This window comes from Poecile atricapillus, chromosome 1 (genome assembly GCF_030490865.1).
Source record: "Poecile atricapillus isolate bPoeAtr1 chromosome 1, bPoeAtr1.hap1, whole genome shotgun sequence".
NCBI lineage: Eukaryota > Metazoa > Chordata > Aves > Passeriformes > Paridae > Poecile > Poecile atricapillus.
Genome location: NC_081249.1, coordinates 29,668,272 through 29,684,252, shown reverse-complemented (window position 1 = coordinate 29,684,252; position 15,981 = coordinate 29,668,272). Strand labels below are relative to the sequence as shown.

The 15,981-nt window shown below is 38.8% G+C and overlaps 1 protein-coding gene across 1 annotated transcript; it reads left to right on the top strand.

Annotated features, from left to right (window-relative positions):
- Positions 1-505: 505 nt before the first annotated feature.
- Positions 506-14,226, top strand: IL18RAP (interleukin 18 receptor accessory protein). The gene is made up of 10 exons (XM_058827930.1): positions 506-629; positions 1,657-1,924; positions 2,060-2,234; positions 3,478-3,652; positions 5,202-5,270; positions 5,429-5,549; positions 7,303-7,457; positions 9,436-9,573; positions 13,046-13,216; positions 13,856-14,226. The coding sequence occupies exons 1-10, from the start codon at positions 506-508 to the stop codon at positions 14,224-14,226; spliced, it is 1,767 nt and encodes a 588-aa protein (XP_058683913.1).
- Positions 14,227-15,981: the final 1,755 nt, after the last annotated feature.

Genomic DNA, 15,981 nt, shown 5'->3' with positions numbered 1-15,981 from the left:
CCCAAAGGAATCAAATCAGCTCACCCTGGGCCTGTTGATCTTCAAGCTACAACAGTGCTCCATGGATTTTTGGTGTAATTTATGCCTGTCTCAGACTGTTGTGATGCCTGCTAATGATAGGCATCATTAGCTGAAGGCTGATGATAGTTGGTTTCTTACCTCTCATCTTAGAGAGCATGCTCCTATCAAAGGAGGTAGGATCTGCATTTCCACTCCAGAGGTGGAGTTCTGCATTGCTGTAGGTATGACTTGGAAATCCATCTGTAAGCAATTCCATTCAAGATGTATTTAGAGAGACTGTTGCATATTCTTGAGTATTATCCATCCTGTATTACTCTGAAATAGTGTGAGCAGGAAAAGTGCTGCAAACCCCATTTAAAAAAAAACCCCACAATATGCAGGAAATAGTGTTTGCAAAGTTTTTTAGAGGTGCACAATAGAATATGCAATGATCTATTTTACTGATTTACAAAAAAACCCTGTTTTTCTCTTTTACAGGAAGCAAATGATTCTTAAAGAAAATGTCTCAGAATATCAACCAAAACTGATAAAGAAAATAATGCTCATTTTGTGCTGGATACTAACATTTTTTGTCAGTGGGGTAGAAGTTGGAGAGATTAACTTGCCAGGTAAGAATCTGCTCCAGTGATATTTGGTGTTTGTGGTGCTTTCTGAAAACTTAGAAAAGGAAATCTTCATTTTTCCTTGCTTTTGTGAGTTTTTCCTGCACATGTTCAAGCTTCTGAAGTATTGGTAATACAACATACCCTAAATTTGACTCAAAAGTCAAATGAAAAGGATAAATGTAAAGAAGAATCTCTGAGGTCCAAATAGAACAAATTTATTTCTTCTGTGACTTAGGTCTCCAGCATCCGGTCTAGTGAGGCAGGGACTGGGGAGAAGGGACACAAAAGCAGAAAGAGACTGATTTATCAAGTTCTTTCCACACACATGATCTATCTGGAGGAGCTTGATCCAATTTAGTGTGCAGAGAGAAAATGAAACAGTAAAAAGTTTCCCAGATGGGCAGGTGAGGAACAGATTTCATGACCTCCCTTCTGCTGGAGCGAAATCCTGCCATACTTTCAAAGATCACAACAGCCTGACTGGCAGGTAGGGTGTTAGGATGGCTGACCATAGCTTTCAGAATAAAAAAAAAATTATGTAATTTTAGACACAATTACTGAAACATAGGAGGATAAATATTTAAAATCAGTGAGATAATAATTGTCAATTTTACCTTAAATAGGGCATGTTGTGGCCAGATTCTGCTTCCTCAGGCTTATGTCAGCTCCTTCTCCATTAATACAAGGAGATTGAGAAGAGCTGCATCTGCTTTTCTACAGAGTTGAGGTTTAACAGGCTAGCACTCATGCAAAAGTCTACACATCACAAAAACTCTTCACATTAAGCTTTTGAAAAAGGCCTAATAAACATTTGGACACTGTTGAATAAATTTTCAAGAACGTTGGCAAATTACATATTTAAGAAAACACATTTTTTTATTAGTCCATCTTCTGATCACATAAATAAATATTCAACACAAGAAAGGTAAGGTTCTATTTTTGTAGTGTCCCTGATTTTTATTTTTAATTTTTTCATCATGACTCTGCATTATTTCAGATGGTACTGATATCTTACTGTCCTGCTTTTCAGGATGCTCCCATGTTGAACCTCAAATATGGTACCGTGCAATTAATGGTGAGGAGTTTGTTCTACAATGTGCTTTGCCAGATAGAGATGCTACAAACACTTATAACAACTCACTTCTAAATCAGCATAAGGTGAAGTGGTTCTGGAATCAGAAAGATAAAGAGACACTGAAGGCTATCAAGGAAAGCTCAGATCTGGCTTTCCAAGGGGATGCACTTTGGTTTAAACCAGTTAGAGACAGTGCTTCTGGAGTGTACATCTGTAGGATATGGTAAGTAATGGAGCAAAAGAGTAAGTAATGGAGTAAAGGAGCAAAGGTTTCAATTTCTATAGGAGAATTGCTGTTTTGGATTGGTTTGTGTACTAAATGTTAAACTTTTTTCAAATTTTATTTTATATCACTCAGGGGAAAAATCCCATGTCTCAAAATTGTTTTGGATGTTCAAACAAAGAAGGCAGCAAAGTGTTCAGGTTATGACACAAATATGGTATATCTTCTTGCTGGCAGTGGAAATTCAATAACCTGTCCTGGGACAAAATGTTACAGCCACATAAAAAAGCCAGATGTGAAATGGTACAAGGTAAGAGTCGGTCTACTGAGATTTGAAAACAGCTGAGTGTAGGTGGAGTTTCAGGTCTAGTTAATGTCCATGTGCCATAGTTCTTGAACTTTTCTTTGGCAGGCAATGCAGCCTGAGAAATTAAACCCAAAACTAGAATCTTGAACTGGTACATATCATGTATTTAAGGAAAAGTATTGAAGAAATTTGCCACACCCAAAATATTCTTAGGTGAAACAGAAGCCAAGAAATGCTTTCTCTTCAGCTAAGAAATTGAAGTAATTGAGAATTAAAATATGTTTTTAACAAAACTGACGTGATTTAAATGTAACATTTTTTGTTTCGACATTTCAAATTTTGAGAATATCGAATATACCAAAGAAAAACTGGCTTTGTTTGACCCAAAATTAGCTTAAGAATAATTGTTCTTTCCAGACTCCTGTTTTTAATGAAACACTGTACCACTGAACCACTACTGAATCAGTGCTTGTAAGGATGGTAATATAGCATCCAAATGAGTAAAGGAAAATTACTAAAATTTGCTATTGTTCATTTTCCTGCCTGGTATTATTTACATTATTTTATTTTCTCAAGTAGAATTATGATCTAGTCAAAGTTAATCTGCATTTGCTTAAAAAAATTAAATGAGGTTTATCTTTACCTACGTCTTGATCTGAAGCCCACTGAAGTTAATGAGCTGCTTCACATTTGTGTTACTGGATTTTTCTGGAACTCGATTTAAGGAAAGTTCTTGCTGGTCTCAGTGGAATATTAAGCTGAAAAATAGGGGTGCTTTTCAAAAAAGAGAACATTCTCATGCTTCTAAAAGTAGGCACAGTGTTCTCAACCTCAGACAATCCAAACTAATGGTTTACTTCTCATAAAATAATTGAAAATGTTTTCAAAATTATTTCTTTACAAAATAAAAATACCTAGTCCATCAAAAAAGTGATCCTTTTTGTTGCTCTTTAGTAATAGGAGTTTAATTTAGATTAGCTTAATGATTTAATATTTTTGCATCAACCCTAAATTTTAAATAATTTTTAAAAGTTCAAGGTTATTCACATATTTTTATATGTATAACTGAAAAATGTCCTCAGACTCCTAATGCATCCCTTTTTGGGCTTCAGTGTAAAAATCTTGGTTTAGCCCTTTTGCCATGTAAATTCTGTCCAAATATATTAAAATATAATTTAATAACAGCAAGAACAGAAAGAAAAAAAAACCCAACTTTAATTCTTTGATATTTTTTTCTTTTCATTAGGATGGTCATCAGATAAAATACAGGAAAAGCAGACCAAGCCTAAAGCTTAAGCAGAATGAAATCTACTTGAATCCAACCTATGACAAAGATGCTGGAATATATGTGTGTGATTACACTCTGTCTGAAAACATTACCAAGTGGACAGTGAGAACAGCAGTAACAGTAGAAGTCATTGGTGAGTAATACAGTAACTCAGAATAAAATACCTGAAGTATGTTTTCTTTATTATGTTTGTCTTCTGTTCAGGCTCTTATTCTGAAAAACCCATAAACTGAATTAGCTACAGGATCATTGAAATCCTCTTCCAAGTACTCTAAGGACATCTTGGGACACCAACTAGAACATCCAATAGAAATAGCAGTGGGTCCTGTAGGAAAGTGTAAATCTATTCTATATCCTGCACTGTATGGATGCAGTACAGCTGCTTCTGTATGAAAACAGCACAGGACTATTCCTCAGCATCCTGGTAGATGGTAGGTCACTATGGGGAAGGGAGAACAAGATTTAGGGAGCAAAAGAAATGTGTCAAGTGAGGAAACCTGGTTCACAAATCTAGTGAGGAAACACTCCTTTGAAATTCCATGGTCTAATGAGGGTAGCACTTCTCTGAAATAGGTGATCCTTTTTCCCCCAGGTATTTTAAGCATTTGGTTCTAGGAATTCAAGGGAAAAATGTATCCATCCCATCAGGACAGGAAACCATGTCTTACCAACCTGTGAGAGCTCTGGGTGGTGGCCTAAAATACCTCTTGCGCTTTTGCTCTTCTTTCTGGCTTTATTCCCATAATATTCTCAGGGCAGCCTTGGACTGGTTCTGCTTTTATTCTGATCTGTCTGTATTTGAGGACACATTGTCCTTCTCAGTTCTTTTCCCTCACTTCCTGGTGCAGTCAGAAAAACACTTGAAAGGTGTCATATGCATCTATACTGCCCCAGAACCTTTCAGATGGAGGGGAGACCTCCTTGAAGTTGCAGCTTCCATGTGAGGGGAAGAGAAGAGTCTGGCACTCATCTCTTCACTGGGATGACCAGGAACCTGAGGAAATGGCCTGAAATCGTGTCAGGAGAGGTTTAGGTTGGATATTAAAAAATAGTTTTACACCCAGAGGGTGGTCAGACACTGGCATAGGCTCCCCATGGAGCTTAGGGTCCCTTCCAACTCAGCTTACTCTGTGATACATTTCTCTGCTGTGGCTTGGTAAAAAGAAAAAAAAAAAAAGGTGTTTTATGGTACCATTTCCTGCAGTAGGGGACTTTCCTAGAATATCAGAGCTGTGGGTTTTATTGTACATCCCGTGGGTGTCATTATTTGCACCCCTTGGCAGCCTGAGCTTCAAAAACAACTTGGCTATTTTGGTACAAGTGTCTGTGCTTGTGAATGGGGTGTGCATGTGCTCTGTTTGTGCTTACTGGGCGTGAAAAGAGGTTTGACAGTGAACTGGTATGAGGATTGCACCCTTCAGGGGGTTTTTCAAGGGAGGTTCTTAGTGTTTTAACCCTTAAAGTGCAGGCTAGTTGCTGAACTTCTCAGCTCATTAAGAGGACAGTGCCTCAGAGTAAATGAGATAGCAGGTTTTTGAGTAGCTACGCAAGTTTTGTTGTCATCCTCTTGGACTTAGGTGTCTAAATTCCACCTAAAACTTGAAAAATTAAATGTTAAGCTATTTTCTTTGGTCTTCTGCACTGAAAATAACTTTGTTATTGTAATAACTTGTTAATTGCAGCAAAAAACACTATTCATCCACCAAACCTTTTGTATCCCAATGGTGTTGTGATCCTCGAAGTAGAAGTTGGTAAGTTTCAATTCCTTCCCTAAAAGCAAATGAAAATATTTAAATGAGGTATTGATAAATAATGATAAATCTTGATAAAGCAAACCAATTCTGCTTTCTAGGCTATTTAAGAGAGTAATATTCTGCAAGCATCGTTTCTCTGTGTTCATTTGTTCCAGGCAAGCCACTTGAATTGGAATGCCGTGTACAGTTTGGGTTTGAAACAATTTCTCCAATGAGGGTAACATGGAAACGAAACAATGAAGAGAATGTAAGTGAGAAATTGAATCAGAAAACAAGGTGAGGATCTCCTCCCCATCCCCCCCAGTAGTCCTGTTACTACCACCACAAGCAACTGTAAAAGGCCTTCTATAACAACTTTACTGAATATGTTTTATTGAAAAAACTTTAGGAGTCTCTTTTCTTTCACCTAATAATGTATTTGTCCACGAGCAAGTGACAGGCATGTGACCTCCACATACAGAAGCACATATTGATGGCCATAAAATCAAGAACTCAAACTCTGCATAATCTTAGCTCTTAAAACTTTAGCTCATAGACAGCTTCAACATGAAGGGTTCTTGGATGCCTGTCCCTGCATCAGTTGTTTTCAAGTGTTCTTTTTCCCAAGTGTTCTTGAAAGCACGGTCTCTTTTGTGCCTTGCTAGCAATTCACACAATCTGTCTTGGGAAGCTGTCTCTGAGTGGGGAATGAATCAGAGCAGCAAAACAGCACTGTGGACATTGAAAAGAGTTTGTGTGTCTCAGACATCAGACTGGGTCTGAGGATTAGCAGCACTGAATTTCAGGACACTGAGTTGTGGGACTCCTCCCTGGTAAGAATTAACCAGACCCTGCTGAGAAGAAACATGTAGGGGAAAGGTTTCCTGTGACCTGGGGACAACCCCTGTAGTCATTACTCTTCCCTTTCCTTCCTGTTTTCATTCACTTACGCAGGGTTCTACTTGGGCAAGCAACAGAGTAGAGGCAACACAGTGTGTCTTTCACCACACAGCCCTGAGTCAACTTTATGGGTAAACTTTCTGTACACTGGGGGAAGCAAAAGCCCTGCTGTCACTGCGAAAATCAAGCTCATTGTAGGAGTCGTATGGGGGAAAAAAAAAAAATTATGGTATCACACACATACTCATGAGGTAGACTGGAAATTGCATTTTCCTAACTTTAGAATGTTTAGATTTGAAATATTCTTGTTAATAAGATTTTAGCTTTTTTAATGGGTAGAGTTTTTTAATGGGTAGAGTTTCTGTTTAATTTTTAAAATACAGAATGAAACATCCCCAACAGACTTTGGTTGAATCCTTGCCTATGCTCACTCCTACACTATCTTGAGGTAGCAGAGGTGGAGCCATGGGATACTTCCATTTTACAGTGGCATGATGTGAGATGCCTTTTGCAATGACTCAGAGATGCTTATATTTGTGGATTTCAATGGGGAATGCAAAAACTCAGAAGACCTGGGTATTCTGGAGTGGTTGCAGACACAGATCTGTTCCCCATATCCTTCACTCAACCCTGAAGGGATTCCTCAGTTGCCTCTTCATTTCCTATACTTCTGTCCCTTATATCTATCTTGTTTGCCTATTATGTCCTTGAGCTTTTTACCCCTATGCAAGAGGCTGAGCTGTTCTGTCTTTTGCCCAGCTAGTTCTCTATTGGGGTTCCTTTTTGAAATTTCATTTATCTGCATTTCTTTCAGGCAAATATTTTACATCTTAGAAAACCATATGTAATCTTACAGAAGTAAAGGGGACTATATACTGAAAACTAGGCAAGTGGTAAATATTTTGCTGAGTAGATGAACTAAGGATAAACCTTCCAGTCTTCGGGCCTATCAAAGTATTTTCTTACAATGTTAGTATTTTCTTACCATGTCTAAACCAAGTGGAGGTTCCAAACCAGAATATTGCATTTAAAGTTCAAGATGAATGTTAAGAAGTTGCATGCTTTTCTATTTTTTGGTGTAACACATTGGTAAATTGTGTGAATGAACAGCAAAGATATCATGCATTTATACACATTTTCTTCGCTCTAGTGTCTATCCAAAAGGTTTGAAGGGACACACACTTCTTCATGTTGCAACATTGAAGGAAGTTACTGAAAAGGACCTCAAAAGCAACTTCACATGCTTTGCTGAGAATTCAGTGGGGAATGCCACTGCTGTGATCCAACTGAAAAGAAAGCAGAGAGGTAAAGCAATCAACTGGTGACTATTTGCCCCTGAAGACACATTTAGGTTTACTCTACTGCTACTAATTAATTCCCCATTGACACTGGCTTTTAGCCAATAGCACAAGTTTCTGGAACCTGGGTGGGAAAAGTCTGACTTGTCAGATGTCTTGTAAGCCACAGTGTTTTGAGGATTACTCAGAAGGACGGGGCTATCTGGGGACTTAACGCAGACAGGTGAGCCAAGAGGAAGTTAGAGAGTAGCTGGAAGGAAGGAGGGTGTCATCTCTGAGCCTTAATAGGCAATCTACTAAACTGAAGCACAGAGGCTGCTGAAAGCAGCATATTGAAAACGAGATTCACTTAATAAATTATAAAAAGAATTTAATATGAACAAAAAGACAATTAGGAGACAAAAGAAATAAAGCAAAGGGTTAAAATGGCCGGGTGCCCTGGCAGGTTGCCAGGAACACACCTGGTATCTTGGGAACACTCTTTTTATCCCCTCCTGCTATGATGGTTTAATGCATATTCAAAACATGTCCCCCCCCCTGGTTCCGCCTTCTTAGGCGTGTGCTTTTGCACAGTTTTATTTTCTGCTGGTCAGCATATATTTTTTTTTTTGCTGGTCATCATTATTCTAGCTGGTCAGCATTATTTGAAGTTTGATTTCCTTTCTTCTGCAAATGGTCACTGTTGATCCTTTCTTAGAGGGCAGCTGGGCTTCATATCTTTCCCCCTTGCCAACGTCCTGGTACCGGCTTTTTGATAACAGTTTGCTCTCCATTTCCTGCTGCTGGTAATAGCCTGTTTTCTACTGTCCTTCTGTTGGAAAAACATCTTGATCCTCCCATTGTCTTGCCTGTTGGAGTTATCTTGCCTTGTCCAGATGAAACATATCCTTACCATTCAGAATTCCTATCTAAGCCTATAACTTGCTAAGAGAGAAAAGAATATAGCGAAAGCATATAGTATATATTTATCAGAATAATTGTGAAAAGCCAATATCACAATACAAATTTATAACAAGCAGTATTCCCTGATTTTCATAGGTTAATTCTGTTTATTTTCCCAGTCATTAGCATGCATGTTTCTGAGAAGTTACCATACCTGATATGAATGTGGCACCCCTCTGTCAGGAAAATTAATCCACAAACACCAGAGGTTTATGTCCAAAAAGGAGACAGAGGAGTCCTTTTACTTTATTCGAATAAAGGGAGAGGCCATGGGGCATTCCCCTGGCATCTCTCAAATTTTTGGAGGGCACAGCCTCCTTTTTATCCTAATTCCTGGCCGCTTGTCCCTTCTCTCTTTCCCCATAGGCTGAGGTACTTGAGAGGTACAGGCTTCCCGGAACGCCTGATACCTGGGATGCCTTCCCCCCCCACCCCCAATGCATAATCCCTTCTTAACTTTTATGGAATTCATAGTGTTCTTTCAGTGCCTCTTTGATCTTCTACTGGAATCCATTCCATTGTTTCTGTTGTCTCTCACTGATAGCTACATCTTATCAACTGACCCACAGCTTGTTTGTAAAGACAAGCTCATCATTCCTCTCACCTCCAAGCCTTTCATGGCCCAAACCAGAATCAGTGTGGAAATTAAAGTGTTAAAACACAGTTCACAGTGGAGGTTTATCACTGGAATGCAACAGGAAGCTGCCAGAAGGGCACTGTTTCTGATGGAGCTTTTCCATCTCAGGTGATGACTGTTTTCAGCATTGCTGAGAGTACCAGAGACTCTTTTCTCGTGCTTTCTGTCATAGGTTGGCTTTTCATGCCTCCAAAGAGGTGCCATGCAAAAAAGGTCACTGATGATAAACTGAAATTCTATGTTAAGGTTTGTGGCTACCGGAAATCTTGACTTCCCTAAATTTTGCCAGTGGGATAAGAAAAAAGATTGTAAGCTGGTTTGTCCCCATTTGTTGACTGATTTTCTTATCTAAGTGTCAATATTATTTTGGAAACTTGAGTTACGATAGACTCTTTTCTTTCTGCAGTGTTGTTCTTATATGTACTATGCAGTGCCATTTCTACTCTATTTGCATTTGTTTTGTGCACTGCCTTTATTTACCAGCACTGGATTGAAATAGTGTTGATGTATCGAAGTTACCTGGTCCACAACAAAAGTACAGAAGGTAAGAAACCTTGTATAATATTAATTTGCTCCAGTTTTTCTACTGCCTTTTGCCATGTGGGACAATCTGGTATGAATTACTCAAATTATTTAATGACCGTGTTCTCTTCGAGCCAATACAAAGACTCTTAAACCTTGCAAGATGCTCAGTGAATGCAGATGGAAAAAAAAGTCAGATAGTGAGAAAGAAATATCTAACACCAACAGAAATGTCAGTTAGACTTTTATCCTAACTTACCCCCAGAAGATTAGAGTAGGAAGTTGAATTTTGGCCACCCATTTGTAGGGAATAATTTAGCATCTCCAAAATTTCAAAATCATTCTCTGAAAAAGTTCAACAAAACCTTTGGACAAGAATAAAATGACCTTGCATAACAAAGTGAAGGACTCCAGGATCGATTGTATTTTTCAATTAAGTCAAAAAGTTTCTCAGAAGAATAAACAAAAGAGAGAAATAAGATTATAAATGGCACCAATTGGCAAATAAATGTTTGGGAAATATTCATATTTTCTTTTTAAAGTCTTTGGAAACAGCTTGACATTTGCACCCAAGTGATTAGCTTTTGATTTTTCAAGTCTCTGTAGAAGCGTTGCTCCATCATTTCAGCTAAAACAGGCCCCTGAAATAGACAGTGTAAAAATGTATGGGGAATCACTATGACTACTTCCAAGAACTTAATGTATTATTTTCTTACATGTGTTGAAAGAATTCTGATAGTTTGTGCCTGAGAAAATTTCCAAAAAAAATTCTTGTGTCTTGACGCAGTGCGAGATAGAGGTGTCTGAGTCTGTTTTTGTGTTTGTAAATGTATCTTATATGTGAGTGTGAAACAACTGGATCTAAATACCTGTAAGTACATGCACAATTAGAAAATTAACTGCCCTTTTGGAAAATATTTTTGTAAGCACTGAAACATTTGACAAAAGCAATTTGGGAAACCACTCAAAATTTCCCCTCTATCTGGTAACAAGGTGATTTAAGGACCTGTGGAAAGTCCCTTGAGAGCTCACCCTGCGTGTCAGTGGGACAGAGACAGACTTGCCAAGGCCTGTGCACTAAAGTTGAAGATATGGTTGGGTTCCACCTTGGCAGTCCCTGTCCCCTGCCTGTCCCCTGCCTGTCCCCTGCCTGTCCCCTGCTTCTCATGTACCTCGTGCACACAGCAGAGTGGGAGTAGGGGGGATGTGCAGACCAGCTGTGCGTATCCTGAGAGTTTTCTGCCCAAGGAAAATGTGCTCTCACCTGCAGGATTATGTCCTTCTCACTTCGTGTGCATGCATATCAAGTCTCCTGAGGTCTGAAAGGACTTGCTCTTAGAGCAGCAAAGCAGCAGTTATGACTTGATTTTGCTGTTTCTTCCTTTCTATAATTTATTCTCTTGTGTCCCTCTCAGTACAGAATCAGACAATTGAAGAATCCTGCAAGATTGGAAAGTACCCGGGCACCTGCTCAGAGCAGAGCCAACCTAGGTTGTGTGGGACTTTGTGGGCAGAGGAACCACAACCCCTCTGGGATTAATATGCCTCACTATCCAACTCAGATATATCTCTTAAAATTCCTGCTTTCTTCCAGAAAGAAATAATGCAAGAGATTTGATAGTAACATTTATAGAACATGGATGCCATCACTTTGCTTAAGTCAGGTATTCTTCATTTCCTACAATTTCAGCATCTTAAATACAGTATCAAAAGTTCATTATCTTGTAATTTTCCTGTACTATTATGTAAAAAAATGGCTTAATGGTGCTTATTTTGTATTTATTTTGAACTTCCTATTGTAATAGTAGTATTATAAAGGGGTTTGTTTGTTAGTGTCTGTTGTCTAATAAGATTGCAGTGACCTCTGTGGGTGAAATGAGGAATACCTGGCTTGTAATGCAATTTATTGTCATTTAAAATCTGTGTTCAATGGAGCTTCAATTTAGGCTATAGAAGAATTGAAGTTCAGCTAAACCAAACTAGTGATCCCCTGGCCCACCTTTAATTCCCACATTAGTCCTGTGTGTCTGCTGCTGGTGATTCACTCTTGTGGGCCTCAACTGGCTCAACTTGGCAGAAAAATAACTCAGTAAAAGACCGTGTGTAGCCAGCAAAATGAATCATCTTCCTCTAATATCACAAGAGCTTCAGCACCAGTAGAAGGATGTGACTGAAAGTGTGTGTCCAGGAGCAGAGAGGAGGACAAAGAAGCAACGTGTGCTGTCTGATCACATTCTTGGCCTCCAAACCTAATGTGCACACCTTTGTTCTGATGACGTATTTTCTGCTATGTGCTGGTTCTGAATTTAAGTGTTCAGCCCCAGCTCATCCATGTTAGTTTTCTGAATTTGCCTTACATATAGGCTCTTCTAGATCCTGTGAGAACTTGGTGACTCCAGCTTGTGTCTGTGATCGTAATTTTACATCTAGGGATAGAAATCAGGAGGTTAACACCAAGGCATGTGGGTCATGACACTCAGCACTTAGGTGTCTGTGCTGGATGCAGAGGAATTTCTTTCTGGTTTCTATTCGTTATATTGTCATGTGATACAATTCAGCTAATTGAACAAAGTTGTCTGATGTAATTTGGGCTGCCTGAGGATGTCCTGCCATGCCAAAATGTTTGAATCTCCAATACTTCCCCTGTCAAATCTGATAGTCTTAGGATACCTTAAATGGCCTCAAGTAACTGGGAAACTGATGTGGGTGTACTGTGCCTTTTGATTTCACCAGAAATTGTTTTATGTTCCTTCTCCCTCAGGTGTAGTTTAAAGTTTATTCAGCAAATAGATACAATTTGCTTTTGCCTCGTAGTTAAGAATGGGTGTTACTGAGGACATTGGTACAAGGGTGATCAAAGCTAAGAAAAATTCCTTATCTATGTTTTATCTGCACTGTACAAACGTTCTTTTAAGGAGATTTAAAGTTCAATAACTGGTCAGTACTTGGTGTCTAATTGATATTTTGATCAAACTTAGCCTTTGTTCCTTACACAAGTCTCTCTGTTTACAAGCATAACAGTGTATGAAAACAGCACATCTTTTGCAAGCATCTAATAGTCAAGGACTTTGTTCTTTTAAGCTTCATTATATTTTAAAAGAAGATTGGCCATTGACAAGATTTTTTTTTTTTTTTTTTTGAATCAGCATTTGGCAAATGAGAGAAAAGACTGGAAATCACTCCCTACCACATGGCTTTTGCCTGGAAGGGACCAAACCTTTAAATTACCTTGCAGTAAACATCTCTAACTTCCTTGTTTGCTTTGGTAGCCTATGTCTACAAAATTTGCAAGACAGTGAGGAGAAAGGTTTTCTTTGGTGACAGAATAGCTGTAATCCATGAACAGGTCATAATTTTAGGTTTGTGTTGTGCCTGCTTAAACAGATATAAATGGAAACAGAGCATCAAGAAAGAAGCTGAATGCTTCAGCTTGATTTGTTAGTGTATATAAAGCCATTATCTTATTAATTCATTAATTTATTAATTTATTTTAGATGGCAAAGAATTTGATGCATTTGTGTCCTATGCAAAACTAAACTCTTCTGAAAGTGACTCTGCTTTAATTAGTGAGGAAAAATTTGCCCTGGAGCTTCTTCCAGATATGCTAGAAAATAAATATGGATACAAGTTATGTATTCTTGAAAGAGATGTTCTTCCAGGAGGAGGTAAGGTCCTTGGGCATGGTAGAAAAATCTTCAGTCTTTACAAAGTTGTGTTTCGCTTTAAAAAAAAAAAAAAATAAAAATGCACCAGAACAACAAATTGTATAATTATGTAATGGTATTTATGTTCAAATCTAATAATGTTTTGATCTTTGTGTCTGGTCCCTGCACCTGATGCATACATACTTTGGAGTGAAGTCACTGTGAGCTACTAGGGTGAGACAAAGCTTCTTGTGCAAAAATTTCTTTGCAAACAGACTCCATTCCCTGGGAAGAACACTTTAAATATTTCAGTAGCTACTTTCTGAGCAACTTTAGCCAGTGCTACCTCAGTAATTAGAAAACCTGTGTATCTGTTCCTGGGAGAGATAAAGACAAGTCCAAGTATCCCCTGAGACCCTGTTGAAGTGTGTTGAGGTCTCAGCTGTGCCCTTCATGTCTTGAGCAGAAGGTCGTGTTCTTCAGTTGTATAAGAACAGCCATGGTACCCTCCGATAGCAAACACATTTCTAGTTGTTATGTGATTACTCAGCATTCCTGCTCTTCACTTTCATTATTTCTGGGTGTTAGCTGTTGATAAAGGAACTGATAAGATGAACACTCCTTTGCAGAAGGCAATAACTCTCACTGTTTCCTCTCCAGCATACACAGATGAAGTTGTAACAGCTATTAAACAAAGCAGACGGGTAATAATTATTTTGAGCCCAGCCTATGTCAGTGGACCAAGCATCTTTGAATTGCAGGCAGCAGTGAACTGTGCATTGGAAGATAAAGGGATCAAACTGGTATTAATAAAGTTCCAGGATTTCCAAGAGCCAGACACTTTGCCTCCAGAAGTGAAGAAAGCACTTCGGATTTTACCAGTCGTTACTTGGAAGTCTTCCATTTCTGCTGCTCCACACAAGAAGTTCTGGAAATACATGTGTTACCACATGCCAGTGAAAACTACTAAGAGGCTGGAAAATTGCAGCCTCAAGGGCTTATCCCAAAGGTTATTCAGACTGGTATACTGAAAGGAGAAATTTCCCAGGGGGATGACATCAGGCTCAGGAATGGTAACATGATTGTCAAAGACCTTTTCTGTGTCATCTGACCTCTGTCAACTGTCACTACAGCCAGCAATAGCTCACTCCAAAACAGTCAGAAGGACTGAAGTATGACAGTGACCAGCAAAACACTGCTGCTGCACACAACTGTAAATGTGAGCTGTCTTTCATAAATTAATATTTTGTTAACATTTTTATTATATTTATTACATAATTTTGCTCTAGTTTTGAGACATACAATATTCTTTGCACTGTATTTCTTCCTGGAATATATTTTCACTTGTGTTCTAGAAAAAGATTAAAAAAAGGGAACCTCAGAGGAAGCTTGCAGTTTAATTTTCTGATGCAGTCCAGTGGGACATATCCAAATTCTTCAAATGAGTTACCTCCTCCAGTGGGAACACCCAGAAAATATCATGAGAGACTGCTGGGCATGCTAAAGGGATTCAGAAAATAAGGACCTCTGTGTGGGCTTATCCCAGGCACCTCCATCCTTCAGTGAGGGGAAGAATTCTACCAGTTGTGAAACATTTCACACTCAGGGACATCTGCACCTGATCACTGCTGATCCTGTCTTGTGCTGCTCACTCAGTGCCCACTGAACCTGTTGGCATTATGGGTGTGTTGCAGGTGTAAATCAAAGCCCTGATTTTGTAGCCTGATCTACAGCTAGTAGACTTCCAGAGACTCTAAATTCTTTCCCTTGCAGGCCTCTGGACTGGCAGCTCTCCAGAGCTCATACCACCTGTTCTCAAACCATCTTGCAGTCTGTGTGTGTATGTCTATAGCTGAATGAAATGCAATGGTCAGTATTAAGCAATCTGAATAGTATAGCCTCAGCTCTATTGTTCTCCTCACTTCATTTGGCCTTCAAGTTAACAAATCATTGGTTTATAATGTTAATTGAATATGTCATCTGCCAGTTTCCTTGCTGGAAAGGGATTCCAAGAAATGCTGCTGTTAACAGGATCAGTATACTGGAAAAAAGAACTCTTTTGCAAGCAGGCTGAGCTGCCTAGCTCATAGATATAGTCATAGATATAGCATTATCTACCTAATACTATATTGGGGTCAAAGCTTTTGTGGGAGGACTGATGGTGCAGTGAGGCTGATAGAAGATAATGCTTCATGTAGAAGCAGAACATCAAAGGGCATCACTGGCTGTACCACAGAAAATTTTGACATTTCAGTTGCACCTGTATTGGAGATTTGGTTCAGATCATTATAATTTTGATGCAAATTTACCAGCTGTCAACATTTTTTTCCTTTTGCTTTTCATTATATACTATTGTATTTGCACACACTGGATCCCTTCCACAGAAAGTCAAGTGGAAGATATTCTCCATCCATGAAGGGACATTCACTCTGTAAGGCCAGTTGGTTTGGAGGAATCCCCTCCCAGGCACACACAGTGTGGTTTCAGGATCCTCAGGACTAGTTGTTTTGGGATATCACATCTGTTCTCACCATCTGCACTATCTTCTAACACAATCAAATCACTAATGAATTTGAATTATTTGAATAATTTGTCAGTAAATTAAATGCACTCAGTTCTAAGATAAGTAACACAGGTTTTAGAAGCTTCTAATCAACAGTGCTCTGTTTGCACACCCTGCTATCCTTACACTAAACATGGTAATTTTTGTGAAGGAGAAAATATGCCAGCACTTTAAAAAAAATTATCCATAACAGCAGTTGGAGGAGGATCATGTGTTTGACCAG